This window comes from Neopelma chrysocephalum, unplaced genomic scaffold (assembly GCF_003984885.1).
Source record: "Neopelma chrysocephalum unplaced genomic scaffold, ASM398488v2 Primary Assembly neopelma1_22, whole genome shotgun sequence".
Taxonomy (NCBI): domain Eukaryota; kingdom Metazoa; phylum Chordata; class Aves; order Passeriformes; family Pipridae; genus Neopelma; species Neopelma chrysocephalum.
In genome coordinates this window covers 10,821,159-10,838,822 of record NW_020897689.1, presented here as the reverse complement: position 1 = coordinate 10,838,822, position 17,664 = coordinate 10,821,159, and the positions used below count along the sequence as shown (strand labels likewise).

General features: G+C 37.0%; 1 protein-coding gene across 4 annotated transcripts in view; it reads left to right on the top strand.

The window, feature by feature from the left end:
* PREX2 (phosphatidylinositol-3,4,5-trisphosphate dependent Rac exchange factor 2) overlaps positions 1–17,664 on the top strand; it is a 172,455-nt gene that overhangs the window by 29,140 nt on the left and 125,651 nt on the right. For all 4 annotated transcript variants that reach the window (XM_027698859.1, XM_027698772.1, XM_027698933.1 and 1 more), the window contains 2 exons: positions 16,373–16,444; positions 16,519–16,641. In XM_027698859.1, the coding sequence (XP_027554660.1) occupies positions 16,373–16,444; positions 16,519–16,641 (195 nt within the window). The remainder of the gene's footprint in view (positions 1–16,372; positions 16,445–16,518; positions 16,642–17,664) is intronic.

Sequence of the window (17,664 nt, the reverse complement as noted above, 5' to 3'; positions counted from 1 at the left end):
AAGTAAGAGCAAAACTTTGCCTCATTTCCTCCATTACTGAGGATATGAACGGAGCAGGGCAAATACAATAAGCAATCAAGTCTTTTTTTTCTCCTTTGTTATGAGGGGAAAGGAAGCATGCATTCAGTTCCAATAAATGCTGAACACTTCAGGAAGAAGAGAGATTTGTTTTATTATTTGTTCTGAGATGATTCCCTGATATGATAGTCTGGAAGGACTGTAAGGATCTGATTATGTAGAAGCGGGACAAATTTGCTGCTTAAATGAAGAATGTCAAGTAGCTATTGGGATGAACGCCAGACTGACAACACTGCACAGAGACTTGTGCAAGGTACATTCAGAAACCCTTCTGATTTCACAGGGTGCTGTAGTATAGAATTTTGCTGCTGGAACTTTCCATGTGCAGAAGAAATTTGAAAAAGGAAGCTGTCTGTGCAATTATAATATATTTCACCACTTGCAAATGGGAGCATGTTATAAAATCTTTTCAAATCCATGTCCAGGTTGGGAATAGAAAACGAGAATCCTAATTATTGTTGGGTATTTACAGAATGACTTAGTCCTGCTTTCTTGGACATAATTTGTTGCATAGGTAAATATTCGTATAAAGCCATTACACTCACTGTTACCTGTTTGTATGTGGGCTTTGTGATAGACAGGGTATGTACTTGTAGTTGACTTCTCAGTCTGATCTTGCTGCTAATCTAATCCTTTTTATGCTTTAGCCTCTGGAAAAAGGCCCATGTCCAAGGCCCTTTTCTATCTGAAAATGCACAGTCCAGTGCTCGATAATACCACGTGACCAGAAAAACTCCTTTGGCCATTAAATCCTCCAAATACTCCTTGCATTTGCCTTGCAAAGCGTGTTGATGTATTGAGCTGCTACGGCGTAGCTCATCCAAGAGCAGCTCTATCTTCACTGGGGATTTGGCTTCAGTTTGGCCCACCTTTTCTGAACATGGAAACCTTATTTTTATTTTTTTTTATTTATTTCTCTCAGGCTTATTTATTTGAGCATGTTCTGATTGCTCTATTTCTGAGCACTTACTGTGGTCCAGAAGGACTCAGCAGTGTTGGGGCCTCCACCCTCCTTTGTTTCTTAGGTGAACTCTGATTTTTCAAAATAGGCAGGAAATTGTACTCTTTTCCTTTGGTCCATTTCTTTGGATGAAAGTGAAAAAGAAGTGTCCTTGATGTCTAAAAGGATAGTTTAAAAAACAATATCTGGATGTCACCCATCCCTTTGGAAAATGAGACAAGCTTTATGGTGCTTCCAGAAGGGATCATGCATCTGTGAGCTCCTTGGAGCTCTTTGCATCTGGAAATTTCCATCCTCATGTGTGACAGTTCTGTGCACTAAAGCCTTGCCATTTTGTCCTTGACACTGAATGAAGGCATGTCTAGAAGGCTTTTCTTGTATGATGGATGTTTTATTTCTCTTTTGTATATGACCAGGATGCTTGTCCATTCAGAGATTGAAGGATAGTGTGCAGTATTTGCCATGTTATCAAACTTATTCAGTCATATTAGTCCTAGATGCTGAGTTTTGGTACACAGAGACTAAAATGTGCTGTGTGCTTATTGCGCTTTGTAGATAATGACAGAGACTATAAAGGAGAGAAGGACATGTTCCCTAATACCGAATTAGGGAATTAGTTTTTTCTTTCATGCTAATATTTGAGCTCATGTTGTTCAGCTGATTTATCTATTATCAAAGGGAGCTCAGTTTTCTGTGATGATTATTGGATCTCAAAAGTTGCTACTTTAAGTTGGTCATCAAGAGAGGCCTTACAGAATCACTGGTAAAGTGTAAGTTTTTCCACAGTTCTTGTGTGATAGAGATAATCCCACTGTCCCAGACTTAGAACAGATTTTCCAGAAAACCACTTAAATTGTAGGAAAATATATATTATGTAGTGAATAGTATCCCATATTGATCATCAAAGAGTTATTCTTGTTGCAGAAATGACAGTGACAATATTGATGCTGACACTGTATTGTGCATTTGTGCCGTTTTTCTGCACATTCGTTGTTGGTAATTCTGGTGAAGTAAAGTGGTACTGGAAAGGAAATTCCATAAAAATAATGCTAAAAATAGGATTAAAATGTTACATCCAACAAAAGGAGTTTTAATTGTAAACATTAAATCTTTTTGTTTGTTGGACCCACAGTGATTTTCTCTTTAAATGACAACATATCAGACTAACATCCTGTTACCTAAGTGTTTGCACTGGGTTTAGTCAGTAAATGTCCAGTATATTTAGGATGCATTTTGACATAGGTGCATTTTTGTTACCTCTCTTTAGCCAAATGAGCCACTATTGTGCTCTTTCCTTCAGATTAGAGGGAAGATAGGAAACTGTTTCTTCCCTGTAATATAGAGTATAGGAGTTTGGTAAGTGTTTGGAGTACAGGCAGTGAGGTTCCAGTGCTTTTTCCTGGTTTGGAGGACATGAGTGGAAGGAACAGGAACATGGTATCAAAACAAAACGAGCTAAATTATAGTCAGCAAACAGGATGATAGACTTCCTGGAAGCATTTAGTTTACTGCTCAAGTTGATTTAATGATAAGTCAGTTTGTGCATTTTTTTGAGCTCTTCTTTTTGAGAAGAACAAATTCAACAGTACCTACTACTGCATCACCATTTAGTTGCTGGAATTTATGACAAACATAGCTGTTTGTTTTAGTTGTATATTTTATTCTTTCAGTTAATTGCAGTCCATAGCAAACTTGAGAAGTCAAGACTAGCACTTAGTTCCATAATTCAGTCAAAGATATTTTAAGGATGCGGGCCGCTGCTGCTATGTAATTGGCCATACTATTTTAGGATGGAAGGTTAGGGTCAGATCTCTTGGGAATGATGGTTTTGTTTATCTGTAGAGATAGCATCCATTCTGTAAATCATTGCACTGCAGTCTTCGCAGTAGAAGAGGCTAAAAAAAATATTTTGAAATGAAACTCCGTCTCTTCTTAAAAAAAGCCTGTGGAAAGTTTCTAACTCTGTGAATTTGGCAACTTTGCTCTGTACTTATCCCAGTTTCTTTCATATGCTGCTGGAAAAAAACCAAAGTTTAGCAATTAGTGATTTTTAACAGGCAGTTTTGGGGAAGTAAGATTAAGGCTGAAAGACCAAGCAATCTGCTTTTCTTTTTTCTTCCTTCTGAGAGAATTTCAACCTGTTAGTGTAGTGTCTGCTTCATTTTTGTGTGTGAAGTATTAATTCTTCTTCTGGGCTTGTGCTTCATAATTTAAAGTGAACTCATCTTCCCACAAGTTTTCCTTCTTTTTCCCTTAATTTTTAGTATAAAAGTGAGTACTGAAGATCTGAAATAGTGTTAGTAGAGAGCATCTTGCCCTGACCTTGGTGCCTCACTTGCCTCCCTGCCACTGGTGCTTCCTACAGTCAGGATCTAAGGGAATAAGGAAGATGAAGAGGTTTCTATCAGGATCATGAATAGACAGAAGACTTTTGAACTTGATCTTGGCATCAGCTGAAGCTACTCTGTAGCCATGGTTCTGCTTCTGAAGCTATTTTGCCTGCATTTTCAAGCTATCTCTACTGGTACATTAATGTAGTGCCATGGCTCAGATGGGTTGGTCATTTTTGTGCCAGCCATACCCTGTTCCTTAAAAGGGAAAATAGGACTTTGTAGTGGAGGAGCAGCATCTTGTAGTCAGAAAATGAATCTGTGGTCACAGTAGCTTTTATTACGGCCCAACAGATGAGCGTTTCCATGGCTCACTGTCTGCAGATGCAATGCCTTTGATTTGCCCAGGTATGACAAATTATAGTGATCTATTATAGGCACAAGGAAAACTTGCAGAGGCGTCATTTCCTCATCCAGAGGAAGGACTGCAGGATCCAAAACTATTGAAGATGCTGGAAAACAATACTTGATATTTATTTATGGTGGTCTTGATTTCCTGGTCCCACTAACACCATTGTTTCCTTGTGTTGTTCTTAGAAATCTGATATCTGGAGTTTTGAATGGTTTAGACAATTCTTTTTTTACTTTGGAGAACAGGAACTGAAAGTTCATCACAGCAAATTCATGAATGAAGTAAAAAATAAAATAATAAAAAGATGTTCCATATCGTTGTGTAACCTCATGTGGAAAGACTGGGTGAAACATCAGTCTGTGGAATCAATGTGGGTGTCTTGGTAAGCAGCAGTATGTCCTGGTACGAGCAGCACTCGGTGCTGTCAAACTCCGAGTATTAACAGAGGGCAGTTGTCACCAACGTGCTCTGCTTGTGCTTGCCCGCAGTTATGGTACTGGTGGTTTGGTGAGGAGGATGATTTGCATGATGCTTTGACAGGTGAATATTTAGTGGTCCTACAGACTGTCCCTGTGGACTGATGGGGAGTGAGAGTTTTCTTGTACTATTTTTTACATGCTAATATCTAAAAAAATCCCCAATCCTTTCTGCTTCAGCTGGAGGATGGTTTAAAGCTTTTGATTACAGCCTAAAAGAATGAGCCTCTTATTTCACGAGAAGGTAATAATAAGCTCTCTTATCTTAGGGTCCCAGCATTCAAGCAAAAAATTTCATTAAGAAGGCAATGAAAATGGTATTGTTAATAAGGTTTTGTCTTCTGTTTCCTTATAAAAATGAATGAAAGGAACAAGAACAGCCATGCAGTCTTTGTATTCCTGAAGAACACACGTTTCACAGACGGTGTGGTGAAGCTGAACAATTATGCTGGAAACTCATCAAAGCCAAAGACAGGCCATAAACCTACATAAGACAAAAAAAAAGCATCTGTGCATGAATAGGAAAAGCAGAAAAGAAGGGACAAGTGAGAGAAAGATAGCCTGTGAATGTGTGAGGGATTATTTCTCCCCATCATGGATGTAGAATCCAGGTCCATATTTCTTGAAATTAGGAATTTATTTGACAGTAAGGCAATCCAGCTAATATGGATAAACTCAGTTGGTGTGGCTTTATTCCTGCAACTTTAATGTGAATGTCAGGATGCTCTAAAATCATCTACTTGGTGATCATTGTATCCTTCAAGAAATGAAACCTCTTCGATGGACATAAATGGAGATTAGCATGTAAATATCCTGTGATATAATTAGTGTTCAGCAGATATATAGATGTTAGCATAAAGGAAAAAGTCAGCTAGTTTTTTATCATATAGTCTTTTTGATAGTTATCAAGCTATTAAAGAAATAAAAGATGAACTATTCTTTGCATTTGCACAGTTGATGCATCTCATGAATCAAATATAAGCTAAAAAAATATTATTAATGATTGCATTTCCATGGAAATTGGCTCAAACCCATATAGGCAGATGGAAATTCACGAGACCAATTCAGGGCAAGCAATAGGGACATATAACAATCTTTTGTTTTTTGTATGAAACTGTGTGTAAAGTAAAATAACTTAATTTTTGATGCAGTTGTATTCTTTTTGGATTGGAGTTAAGACAACTAACACTGGCATCTAATCTTCAGAAACCGGTACTTTTCTCCTTTTTTGATTTTATTATTTGTATAATGAATTAAAGTCCTCCTTCAAAGTGAAAAATACTAAATACTTATACAAACTGCAATGTTTATGAAATAGTTTTTTAAAAGTATTTTTCTTAAGATACTTTTAGTTTTTCAAGGTGAATTTTAAACCCATTTCTTGTCATCAGAATATCTTCTGTGGAGAATCAGTCCTGGTTGTGGTTTAATCTTTTAAAACTCCAGTAAGATACAGATGAATGAGGTCCTCTTCTTTCATTGAATGTCAGTGATTCCTATGCGATCCTGAATCAGAAATGCTGGGGGTCTGCAAATCTGAAAGCTGAGCCTGTGGCAGTATGCAGAAATTGTAAACCTCAGTTTACTGCTGCAGCCAGTTTGGTGTTTCAGAGTACACTAGTTTAGTTTCTTCAACCTATTTTCCAGGGAAATATTAATTTTTTTTTCCTCCTCAGACCTTCATACCTTAAGTAATTACCATGACTTTGGTCAGCCTTGCTTACCAGAATTCAGAGTTCTGTTCTGCCCTGGGAAGATTCCATTGACTAGTCGACAAGAAGATTCCATTACTGTTAAGAAATCCTTTAATTTGGTTTCATGTCTGCCATTGGACAAATACATTCCTAGGTGCAGGTGTTATATAAACTGCTGTTGGTAGCAATTAATGAATCTTGGGTTTTGTGAACTGGTTGTTTACTGGTTAAGGATGGCAGAGGGCATTCATATCAGTGTTACATTTCTTTTAAAATTCTGAAGTGTGAGAACTAGGAGTGATAGTAGGAACTTTGAGTTTGAACAAATACTGAAGATTAGAAGTTGTTTTGTATTAGTGCAATGGGACTGTATCTGTCTGACAGTGACCTTTGGTACTACATGGTGGTACAATCAGAATAGTATAATTCTCAGGAAATTATTCTTTTAAATATATGTAAGCATGTGTGTTTCTGTGTGTTCTTGAATACCTACCACTATCACTATCTTCAAAAGTAGTCTGTCATTAAATTTATTGCTGTTTTCTGACCTCTTTACAAAGAGATCCTGTTCTCTGTCTTTGAATTCCTTTGTGAAGAAGATCCTGTTTTCCAATGACATTTTGAGAGCCTTGGACTCATACAAAAGGGAATAGGGGGGGGAGGAGGAAGAAGAAATTTAAAACTGCAAACCCATGTCTCTTTACCAGGGCAGGCATATAGGACTTCTGCTTGGTTTAACTATCTGAATTCAAATACTGCCTTGAAGGTTTGCACCAAAAATTAACTGCTCTACATGCCTGTATAGCAGAATTGCTATTAAGACTATTTTGTTGCTATTAAGAGAATTGCTATTAAGACAGATTGCTATTCTGCTGCCAGAATGGTTCTCCTGATCCCAAGTGTGGGGTATATATAGTCTTGGACTTCAAATTAAGGACTGAATTCATGCAGATGCTTCAGCCACTTTGTTCATGGGGACTATCGTCAAAGCTCACTTTAATGACCATTCTGGCTGCTTTTGCTGTTCTGGTACATTGTTCCTTGAGAATTGTGACTGAATTGATTTATAGTTAATGCTACACATCCAAGGCGAGTGGGTAGGTTGCAGGTTAGTATTATCTTGGATTTCAAATAAACTCTGGTTTATTGTACACAAAATTGCAAGCTTTTATTTCCCCCCTGATTTGCAGAACATGAAACCACGAGTGCAACAAGGTACTTGAACATCATATGAAAACTGCTCTAGGGGTATTATTTCAAATGCATCTGGAAATGCAAATCTTAGTATTCTTAAATAGTAACAATGTTGTATGCATATTTTGTCATTACTGGTCGGAGGTAAGCAAGCATGCTTGGGATAACTGCAAAAGTGTGGATTTGCTTTAATTTTTGTTGTGTTTCTTGGGAACACATTCTCCATGATGCTTTTTCTTTTTGTTTACCCTAACTTTTGTTGACAATAGTAAAGCCTTCATATGGGTCTGGGATTATTTGCTGTTTTCAAGGCCTTCTTAAGACTTAGAGTTTGTATTTATTTAATAATTCTTCAGTACTGTCTGTGTTGCTTGACTAGTGGCTGAAATGAGTTCAGAAGCCAAGAACATCTTAATTTTCAGTGAAATAAGTAATCTAAAATAACACAGTTTTCTCAAGACCTTATTTTACCTTGTAGATAAAAGTTGTTTCACAGTGCATTTAAATAGCAACATCATTGTAGTAGAGACCTGCATTTTTTTGATTATGGAGATTCTCAGCTAGGTATATTTGTAGGCGAGTATATATCGTTGCCTGGGAGTTTTTGCAAAATAAGACAATTGTCTTATTAAGTCTCAGAAATGTGGCACATGATTGTTGCATGAACTGAGGCATCATTGCATACAAGTCTGTCAAAATACAGACCTGTCTAAATGGTGAGTGATAGAAATTACCCAAGACTTAAGAGAGATTTCCTTATGTAGGGAAGTGTTCTGATTAGCACTGATTGGGAAAGATGTTTCAGCTTTTTTCTGTGATCAAGAGAGCACTTCTTAGAAGCGCTATATTCACTACATCTTCCTTGTTGGCTTTGCAAAGAATTGAAATTGGGGTAGAAAACTGCTCTTTCATATTCTTCTTTGCTTTGTGTTTTTCTTGGCATAAGTGTGAAAATACAAATGACAGCCATAATTGGCACAGAATAGTGTTTGAGAAGTAAACTTTATTAACACAGCTCTGGCAATAGAAATTGTAGAACTCTCAAACATTCTAATTCCTAATTAGCATGTACCCATATTAAACTTTAAATAAACTCATATTTAAGGACTGTGCATTCCAATATTAGAAAAAAAAAGTGTTATGTTTTGAAAACTGAGCATGGAAAAAGGGTTTGGTGAGCTTCCATTATGATCTCCTGTCAGTAGTTGCAAATTTTCTCAGTTTATAGGTAAGACAGTTGATTTTTTTTTTCAATTGACTGCCTTAATCATGAAGGACTTAATAATTTGTTTTCATTAGTGCTGAGTGAACCTTCTTCCCTTATTCAGATGATTTGGATTTAAATTCTGAAAATGGAGATGTGATGTGTTATTTCAGGTTTCCTTAGCATAACTGGTGATAAAGATTATGGCTTTCATAATTCTGGTGGATACTTTTGAGTCAGGAAAGACTCAAATTGGTTTTCAAACATGTTAATGAACTTTAGAAGACATAGGAGATGAGCAAAGAATTACTTTCTTGTAATAGTTTTGAGATTTTTATTATTTTTCAAATTGAATCAGGAAATCCAAAAAATCCTTTCAAAGGGGTCATTTGTGACAAATGGGTATCATGTATTTCTCATCTTCTACACTTCCTGAATTTCCTGATTTGCTACAAGAAATTTGATGTGTAGAGTTAAAGAGTTGTCTCAAAAATATTTGGAAATGTTGAATTCTTCCAAGTTGATATTCTCCTACTAAAAAAAAAAATTAGAAAAATCATCATTTTGGAAGAAAAAACTAATTGAAAATTAAAGATTTTTTAAACATTGAATAGAATATGAATTCTTTTCTAATTATGATTGCGATATAATGAGAACATACTGTTGCTTCCAGATGCACATTTGTTCTGAGGTTTCCTAGATTCTTGTTTTGATTTGCTGTTAGTGGACACAGCTGAATTCACTGAGATTTCCTAGTAAGAACCTACTGTTCTGTAAATTCAGGAAACTGCTGACTTTTATGAGAGGTAAACTGTTGGTAGACGTCATTTCTTTTCCATTCCCACTTGAGTAATGTTAGATCAGTTATGTGATTAGCACTATATTATTCGCTTCATAACATGCACCAACAGGACCATATGATGTATTTGCACAGGGAATTCTTCATACATGTGAACATTTTTCAATACAGAGTATCATTTTCCTAAAAAAAATCTTAAAATCTTCAAAATGCAATGAAGATTAATCTTGGCATGCTGGAAACACTTCGTTTATTGATATGGATGCCTCTTGTTTGATTGGTTTATCTGTTGCAATCCCAGCAGGCTGCTCAGAAACTCACATGGGTCAGGCAAGTCTCCTTTTTTGCCTTCCACAACCATTCCATTGGTGATGCTGAGACTGGAATCTAACCTGTTTGCAGGTTAGTTTAAAATCTAACCTGTTTTAATGGGATAAAGTCTTGGTTAGCAGCAACCCACATTGCAGAAAATATTTACCAAAACTATTAGACAGGCTCTGCCTTTTGTTCAGCCTGCAGACGAATGTACATCCCTTATGCCAGTGTATGGCCTTTTGCTAAAGCTCTAGTTAAGCTATATTTTAATCAAACTTAAATTTAGAGGATCGTCTGACAGTTTTCTGTATGTGACATCAGATCACAGGAGCATGTGTGAGCCAGCCTGACATCCAGCCTCTGATTTGGTAATTCATTTTGGCATGATCTCAACTGCAAGCTTGCGAGTAACTCCAGTGTTACTCGTCAACCAAACTTCTATGGAACAGCAAGAGCATAGCTAGTTTTCAGAAAAACGGGTTCCTGAAATGAAGATACTAGATATGGGTGACAGTATTCTTGACATCTGTGAAGAAAAGGAATAGGTATCTTCTGAACTGTGCCAGGAAAAGGTTGTACTAAATCTTTTTGAGAATGGTTTCAGTACCAGGAAGAGGGTGGAGACATCTGACTTCCCGCCTGGCTGTGGGGAGCTGGACTTTAACTATAAATCTCTTGCTTTCATCTGCTGTGGAGCTGAAAGGAAGGAAGGGATCAAAAGTGAAAGCACAGTCACAGTTCAGGTGATTTTAGAAGTGGGGAAGATCAGTCTGGGGGGCACTTCCTTGTCAAAGGAGGGAACTGACTTTGGAGTCCCAGTGTGCATGAAGGGAAGAACAAGATGTGCAGTAAGAAGTCCAAAAATATTGTCAGTGACTAGTGAAATGCAGAAAAGGTGATCTAAATACAGAACAGGGTGAGGAAAGGCTTTCTTGTTCTTTTTCTGGAAAAGTTTTTTATGTGGTAGAGAAAGAAAATAAAAAAAAAATACATGATAGAGAAAGGGTTAAGATTACCCTGAAATGTGTCAGCAGATTAGTTATGTATGAGAAGGTTCTGAAGTTCTATATTTCTTCAATGCAATGATTTGTGTGTGTTTACTTACAAATTCATGTTTACTTAAGAAGTCAGAGATGGTCTTTCAGACCGACTGATGATGCCCCTTGGGGTCAGATGAATGGAGAAGGGAATAGTTTGGTTAGTTGTGAAAGGAAATTAGCACTAGAATGAAAAGTACTGCAGATGTGACCCATCTGTTCTGTACTTATAGGTGTCAGAATATGAAGCCAGCTTTGAAAGTGGCTCTAGGTACAGCAGGGAAAAAGAATGTATCTGACCTTGGCTGATGCTCTTGCTGCTGGTTGTGATTCATCCGGTCCTGCAGGCAAGATGGGAGAAACAGGTGGTGCCTCAGCTGGTGAATCACTGGAGAGAGAAAGAAGAGTCTTTTGTTCAGTAGCAGAAGCCAGCCTGAGCAACTACTGCCACTGCTTCTGGCATAGGTTAATGGGAAGAGGGCAGCAGTGTTTGCCACAGCTGCTATTGCTGCTGGAGTCTTCTCTATTGATTTTTTTTTTTTTTGGCAAAATCAAACAAAAGTGCTTCAATAAAACTGCCATAGTGTTCTTCTGGGACTATTGTGTTCTAAATTTGTGAAGATGAGCCTATTATCATAGACTCAAAATTTTTGTATAAAAATATGAACATTTTCCTTGTTGTGAGTTTCTTTAGGATTTTGTCTTTTGACACTGTGCAAAATCAAATTGTATTCAGTTTTAATGTAGATAACATTTTGCTAGCTTTATTCAGTAGACTTCAATATGATAGGTTGGGCACTTTAGTTTTCCTAAAGTGAAAATGTACAGGAGATGACCTTATTAAAAATATCTATGCTTTTTACAATCCACCTTGGTTTTGTTTATGGCAGTATAGATTTAAGGGTAGAAACACTGTTAAAAGAAGTTTGAAGGGAAAAAATAAGTAACTTCTTAAAAATTCTTTTCTCAAATAAAAACCAATATTTATTTCTAGGCTCAAAAAAGTAGGATTGCTTTCAGAAAGCTAGTTATGTTTATTTTGTGATCCACGTGCTCTGACATAATTTTAGGACTTAACTTTTTTATCTGTCAAGAAGGCAAAAACTCTTTGTGCCCTGGGAGTCTTCTGCAGGCAGACTTCTTTGTTTTCCCTGGTTTCATTCCAGATGTCAGAGAAGTCATTTGTGCTGTTGGCAGCTCCATGTGCTATCTACAGCAGTGGTAGGTTTTTTCTTCCCCCCCCCCCCTTTTTTTTTTCCCAATACACAGAGCAACTATGGAGAAAAAAACCCACCAAACAACCAACAATGCTACTACTATTTTGATAAGACCAGAAGTCAAAATCCCTCTAACAGGAACCCAGTGTGTGTTCTCTGTGAAGAACGCTGCCTTGCAAAATGGCAACAGACCAGCAGACAGGCAAACACATTAGTGTTTATTTGGCATAATAAACAGATTCTTTTATAATTCTTTGAATTTGGATTTTCAGTGTTTTATGTTTTCATTTTCACTCCCAGTGTTTCCTGTACTGTGTTACTGCAATGTCAGGTAAAGGGTAAAAAGAACAGGGAGTAGTACAGGAAGTATGTAACAATAGTTTGTGGGTAATAAATACACAGTCATGAAAAAAGGATGTAATTATCTTCATTGATATTATTAGCATGGAATCTTCTCCAAATGATCTGTGTAATTTTTTGCCACATTTCTCAAAGGTAGAGGTGAGTTACTCTCCTCCTTAGCAGTGTGGTACAGGGACTCTGAGTCATAGCCAGAAATAGAGGCATTTATGTCCCCAATAGGACCTGAGTGGAGTTAGGAAACTTTAGTACTAAACTGTTACATATTTTGTGTGTAGGTACTCCCCTATTCCAGGGGGCTCAGTTGGCACCCCATGTTTTGGTCTGCAAGTTTGTCAAACTTCTAAAGATCATCAAATTTCTTAAGATGTGACTCTCCTTGTTTAGAATTTTCTCAGCATTTTGAGGCATTTCTTCTCCAAAGCGGGTATGTGCTGATCATACAGATGCTATTTTGTGTTAATGAAGTTTCCAGAAGGATGCTCTAGAAAATTTAGGTTTGTAATTTGAATGTCAAACTTTGTGGAGGCAAGGGTTGTAGCACTCTGAGTGACTCAAGGATATTCCGAGAATGACAGAGTTTTACATAAACAGTTCTAAAAATTGGCAAACAAAACTGGGTGGTGTTTTTTTTAATGTAAATAACAAAGATCCTCTTTTATATTTGCTCTTCACCTGATCTTTAAGATTTATGGCACTCAGCCAGTGTTCTGCTCTGAAATGTTGCACGGAGATCTCTTAAAAGAGAAATCATCTATAGTCTGGCTGGCAGAGAGTGTCAGGAGCAGGGCATCTCCATTTGCCGTGCTGTAAGGTTGAATCCCTGTACTATAGCAATGTAGCTAGAATGCTGGTGGCACAAGATGAAAATCTGGAAAATTGTGTTCTGTTTTGACCATGTCTCTTTGCTGTTACTTGAGAAAACTAAGAATTGAAAGAAAGTTAAGGGAAACTCTGGATTTCACCTGAAAGACTTTGAGAAAGTTGAGGAACTGATCTGGGACAATGGCCTGGGATGCACAGAGATATATGTTATTCTCTGTGTTTGATGTTCTGTTATGAAACATCTACACTAATGTAGATGAATTTTTGTTTGGTCTAAGAATGGGAATCATGTATGACAATTAATTCCTGGAGTTGTTTGCTCAGTCGAGGAGCAGGATCTATTTCATGTGTGTCCTTTGTAATTGCTTTGCTCCTTCATGTAATGGGGTGCTCGGTAATGAGTCTGGACTTGAAGCAGTATACTTTAAGTAATGGTAGAATTTTTAGAAGCAACTCAGGGTTTTTTTGTGTCCGGTTCTTTAATGAATCATAAATTGGCTGAGATGTCCATTTTACATTTATTTATTCTTTTTTTTTTTTTTACAGGTGTGGTGTTTTTCTATGATTATTAATACGTTATGCAGTATATCTTCAAAAGCTGCTATAATTTTTTTTCATTAACTCAGGAGCTGACAGCTCCTGGGTAGGTTTCTGCCCATCCTTATATATTTTCCTTTTAAAGTCTTTAATGTCTGTGTTGGGGTCCTCCTTACAGTTATGTCTACAAATTACCTGCTTTTTCTTTGTTTACTAATTTTTGAAAAATTGTTCATGGTTTTCCTTGGTTGATGCTCAAATAGTTCTGGAGATTTTTTGAATAGTCAGCTCTCTCTCAGACCTGCCATGTGTTCATACAAGTTCAGAGCCATTTGTCTTTTCATAGTTGCAGTGCTGGATTAAGGTTATCTTACACTGTAAAAAAAGCAATTACTTCTCCATCCTCCTGCATGCTGAAGACTGACTGTTCTCCCTAGCAAAGTCCTAGTGGAGAGGAGTTATGTGCATGGAGTCAGTGGTGTCTCCGTGTTCCAGGAAGGGAGTTGGTAAGGCGATTTGCATCCTGGAAACCTGGATCATTGCTATGCATTACTCATTCCACAGCAGTTGAGGTCAACCAAGGATCGGTCTTGATGACACATGAATGGAGGTAGACACCTCCATCCCTACCTGCATTCCCCTAATTCTCTTATAGCACTCTTCCTAGGAAATGTGAGATTATTCCAAATATTTTGCAATATGTGTAGCTTTGTAGTGCTCTCATGTAAGTGCCTGAAAGATTCAAATGGTCACATCCATTGATTTTTGGGACATAGTGTTATGATTTTTTCGGGAAGCAAATCTGCATTGATAGGGACAACAATGGAGCTCTAAGCAATCTGGTCTAGTGGAAGGTGTCCCTGCCCATGTCATGGGGGTTGGAACGAGATGATCTTTGAGGTCCCTTCCAACCCAGGCAATTTTATGATTCTGTAATGATTCTATGATTTAGGTGGCTAATCTTGGGGAAAAACTGGCATCATGACTACACAAGTCCTACAATATGAGTACAGGAAAATATTACATGGCTTGCACGAAATTTCTGGAAGGGACTGAAGTTATCCCAGGCCTCCCTACCTTAATTAGTGGTTTCTGTCTAGGTTCTGCAAGAGTTTGGATTTTCCTGGATTTAGTTACTGATAACCTCTGCAGATGTGATGTCTGGGACAGTGCTGCTTGGACAACTGTTTATTGCAGCTGATTTATACTCTTCATGACCTCATGACTCTCAGCTAGTGTCTTGAATCACTTGAGAATAACTAATGCCTCAGCTCTCAGTTCCTTCTCAGTTTCACCTTCAGCCAACTTAATGTTCACCTTCCTTCACAGCTACAGGAAATGAAGATCTTCTGACATGACATGAGTGCAGATGAGCAGTATGTTTGGTCTATGGGGAAATAATGTGAACAGAGAGAAATTACAGATAGTAAAAATAGACATGAGTTTCAGGGGTAGTTCTTGTAATTCTTTTTTCCTCTTCAGTTTTAAAGCTTATTTAATAGTGTTGCATGGTTTAGTGAAAACTTCCAGAAATTAACTTGGAGTCATGCAGGCTTTCACTCTCTGTGGGATTGGTTGTACGGTGTGCAGGCGATGCACTCAGCAAATTTGCCATAACCCCCGAGGGTATTCATAGCAAGGAACAATATAAAGGGCTGTTGTCCACAAACAGTTAATTGCTGCAAATGAGTTAATGGCAATTTTTTAGCACCAATAAAACATTAGAAAGGAAGAGGGGTTTAACGAACTAGAAAATCTACATCATTTTAGAGGGTGATAGGAAACATACAGTATGCTGGCAGTATTCCAGACTTAATTTGGTTTATGTCCTGGATAACTAGATTTGACTCTTCAGTAATAAAAATGTGTAATGCCAGCTACATAGTCCTCTTCAGCAGAGAAAGGATTTGCTGCTTGGGAATAAAAATGCTTAAGTGCCAGCAGAGAGAAAAAAAGATTGCTGTGACTGCTATCTTTCCACACAGGGGTTATTTATTGTCTCTTTTATGGAATTTGCACCACGCCAGAATTTAGATGAGCTCATGTACAGTGTACAATGCACAGTGACTGAAATGGTTATGAAAGACATGACATTGGTGCACTTGTGGTGCCAGGTTTTAATGACTAAAGAATGTGTATGTCTATGTGAAGAATTATCAGGGTAAGACTGTAGACATCTACAGTGTGTAGATATTTTTCAGAACATACCCATGTCTTTGTAATGAACTGAATTAATAAAAATTCTATTTTTTGTACATGAGATATTTATTTCTTTTGGGATGACTTACTGTACATATCTTCTTTTTTTGTGTCCAGTTCTTGAATGTAAAATAAAAGAAAACTTAGTATTTTGGTATTTCATTGATGGTATTACTATCTTCTCATTTGATCCCCAGGGATTAGGTTCTTGGGGAGGCAAGAGTTTTCATTAAGCAAAACCAGGTGCAGTTGACTGTTGTTTAAGCCAATTTACTTTACAATAGGTTTGATTAATAATACATCTGAAATCTGACTTGTGGTTGCTATATAAAAGTTACATTTCATAATAGTATCTCCTGGTTAGTTTAACTTGGAAATTAGCAGCTTATTTTGGCTTGTCTTGTACTCAATTTGTGAACTGCTAGAGTAAGATTTTGAAAATTTATACATTTTGTTCTTGCTTGGTTGTAATATGGGTGCAGGATGGAATGGTACTTCAGAGAATGCTCAGTTTGTCAGCTTCATTAATATTTCACTGTTTAACTCTTTTTAACACTACGTTAGAATAACAGGACTACAAAATGCTTTATAAATAAAATACTTGTTTTAGATTCTAGATAATATTCTGATGTGACTCTATGTCAAATTTGGGAAACAAATTAAAGCATAACATGTCAGAAGTTGTTCAAGTCTTCCTGAAATAACTTTTTCCTTATTTGTCTTGTTTCATGCAGGCTTTTCTTCACCGAATGATCCAACGTGCTACTGCCAAAGAGGATAAAAATGTCACAGAAGAGACAGTTAAGGTTAGTATCCTAATTGCATATTTCTTCTGTTTTGTATCTGATATTGCATTTACATATGTTTTATTCTTTTGCAGATGTTGTTTTCAAATATTGAAGATATTCTTGCAGTTCACAAAAACTTCCTGTCCCTGGTGGAGGAGTGTTTACAGCCAGAACCTAACGCACAGCATGAAGTTGGAACCTGCTTTCTGAATTATGTACGCTGTCTTTTATTACAGCCTTGTATAATGTTTTTCCTTTTTTTTTGTATTTATTAATTACTGTCATGATGATAAGTGTACATAGTCATGGAGATTAAATATGACTTGATTGTGTAATGTAGAGTACTTTGAAGTTATCTCTTAGTTACTGACATTTCCAATCAAAAAAAAAAAGAGAGGGAGGAGAATGAAGAAGGAAGATATCAAATGGGCTAACTTTTGTTGTTTCATCATTTTTATATTCACCAACTTAGCTCAGGCTGCCAAACTGAGCCCTGCAGCTTGGGCGAAGCTTCTGCCTATATGTGAGATGGAGGTACAAGGATCAGGGTTGCATGAATCAGTAAAAGTAGTACAATGCTATCTTTTTATTCCCCTTTGATGCTATGCAAAAATGTGAATATTTAACAAAGGATTGCATACGCTGGGTAAAATACCTCCATGGTTCTGAATTGTGAAGTTTTTTTATTTCTGACAACTGCAGTACCTCCACAACTAGGGATGTCCTGTATTAATTGGTTTCTAGGAATATGATTTTTCCTGTTTGAGCAAAATAAGGACGTTAGTGTTACAGACCTTTGCAGAATCAGAACAAATTAGTTTTCTTTTAGTTATAGTCCTAGTTTCATTGTTATCTCTGGTTATAGTCCCATTTGTTTCTTAAGTTTTTGATTATTCATTGTGGGAGGAGAAAACTATTAATGTTTTGTGGAAACATTTTACAGAAGTTGAGTAACATCAGTTTTTAACTCTGCAGAAGAATGGATCATATTTGAAAACAAGCGTTTGCAGAAAAATTGGGTAATAATGTCAACAAATTAGCCTCTCATGCATTTTCTTCATGTGTGTTTTATCCTGTGTGTTTGTGGTAGTCTAGCCTCTGAAATTTTTCAGCAAAACTGTATGAAGTTCAACAAAGTCTTGCACTTGGAAAAACATAATCCAGGAATGCAGCACAGGCTGGGATATACAGCAGTGCTGTGGAAAGGGAACTCTGTGTCTGGGTGGACAACAAGCTCA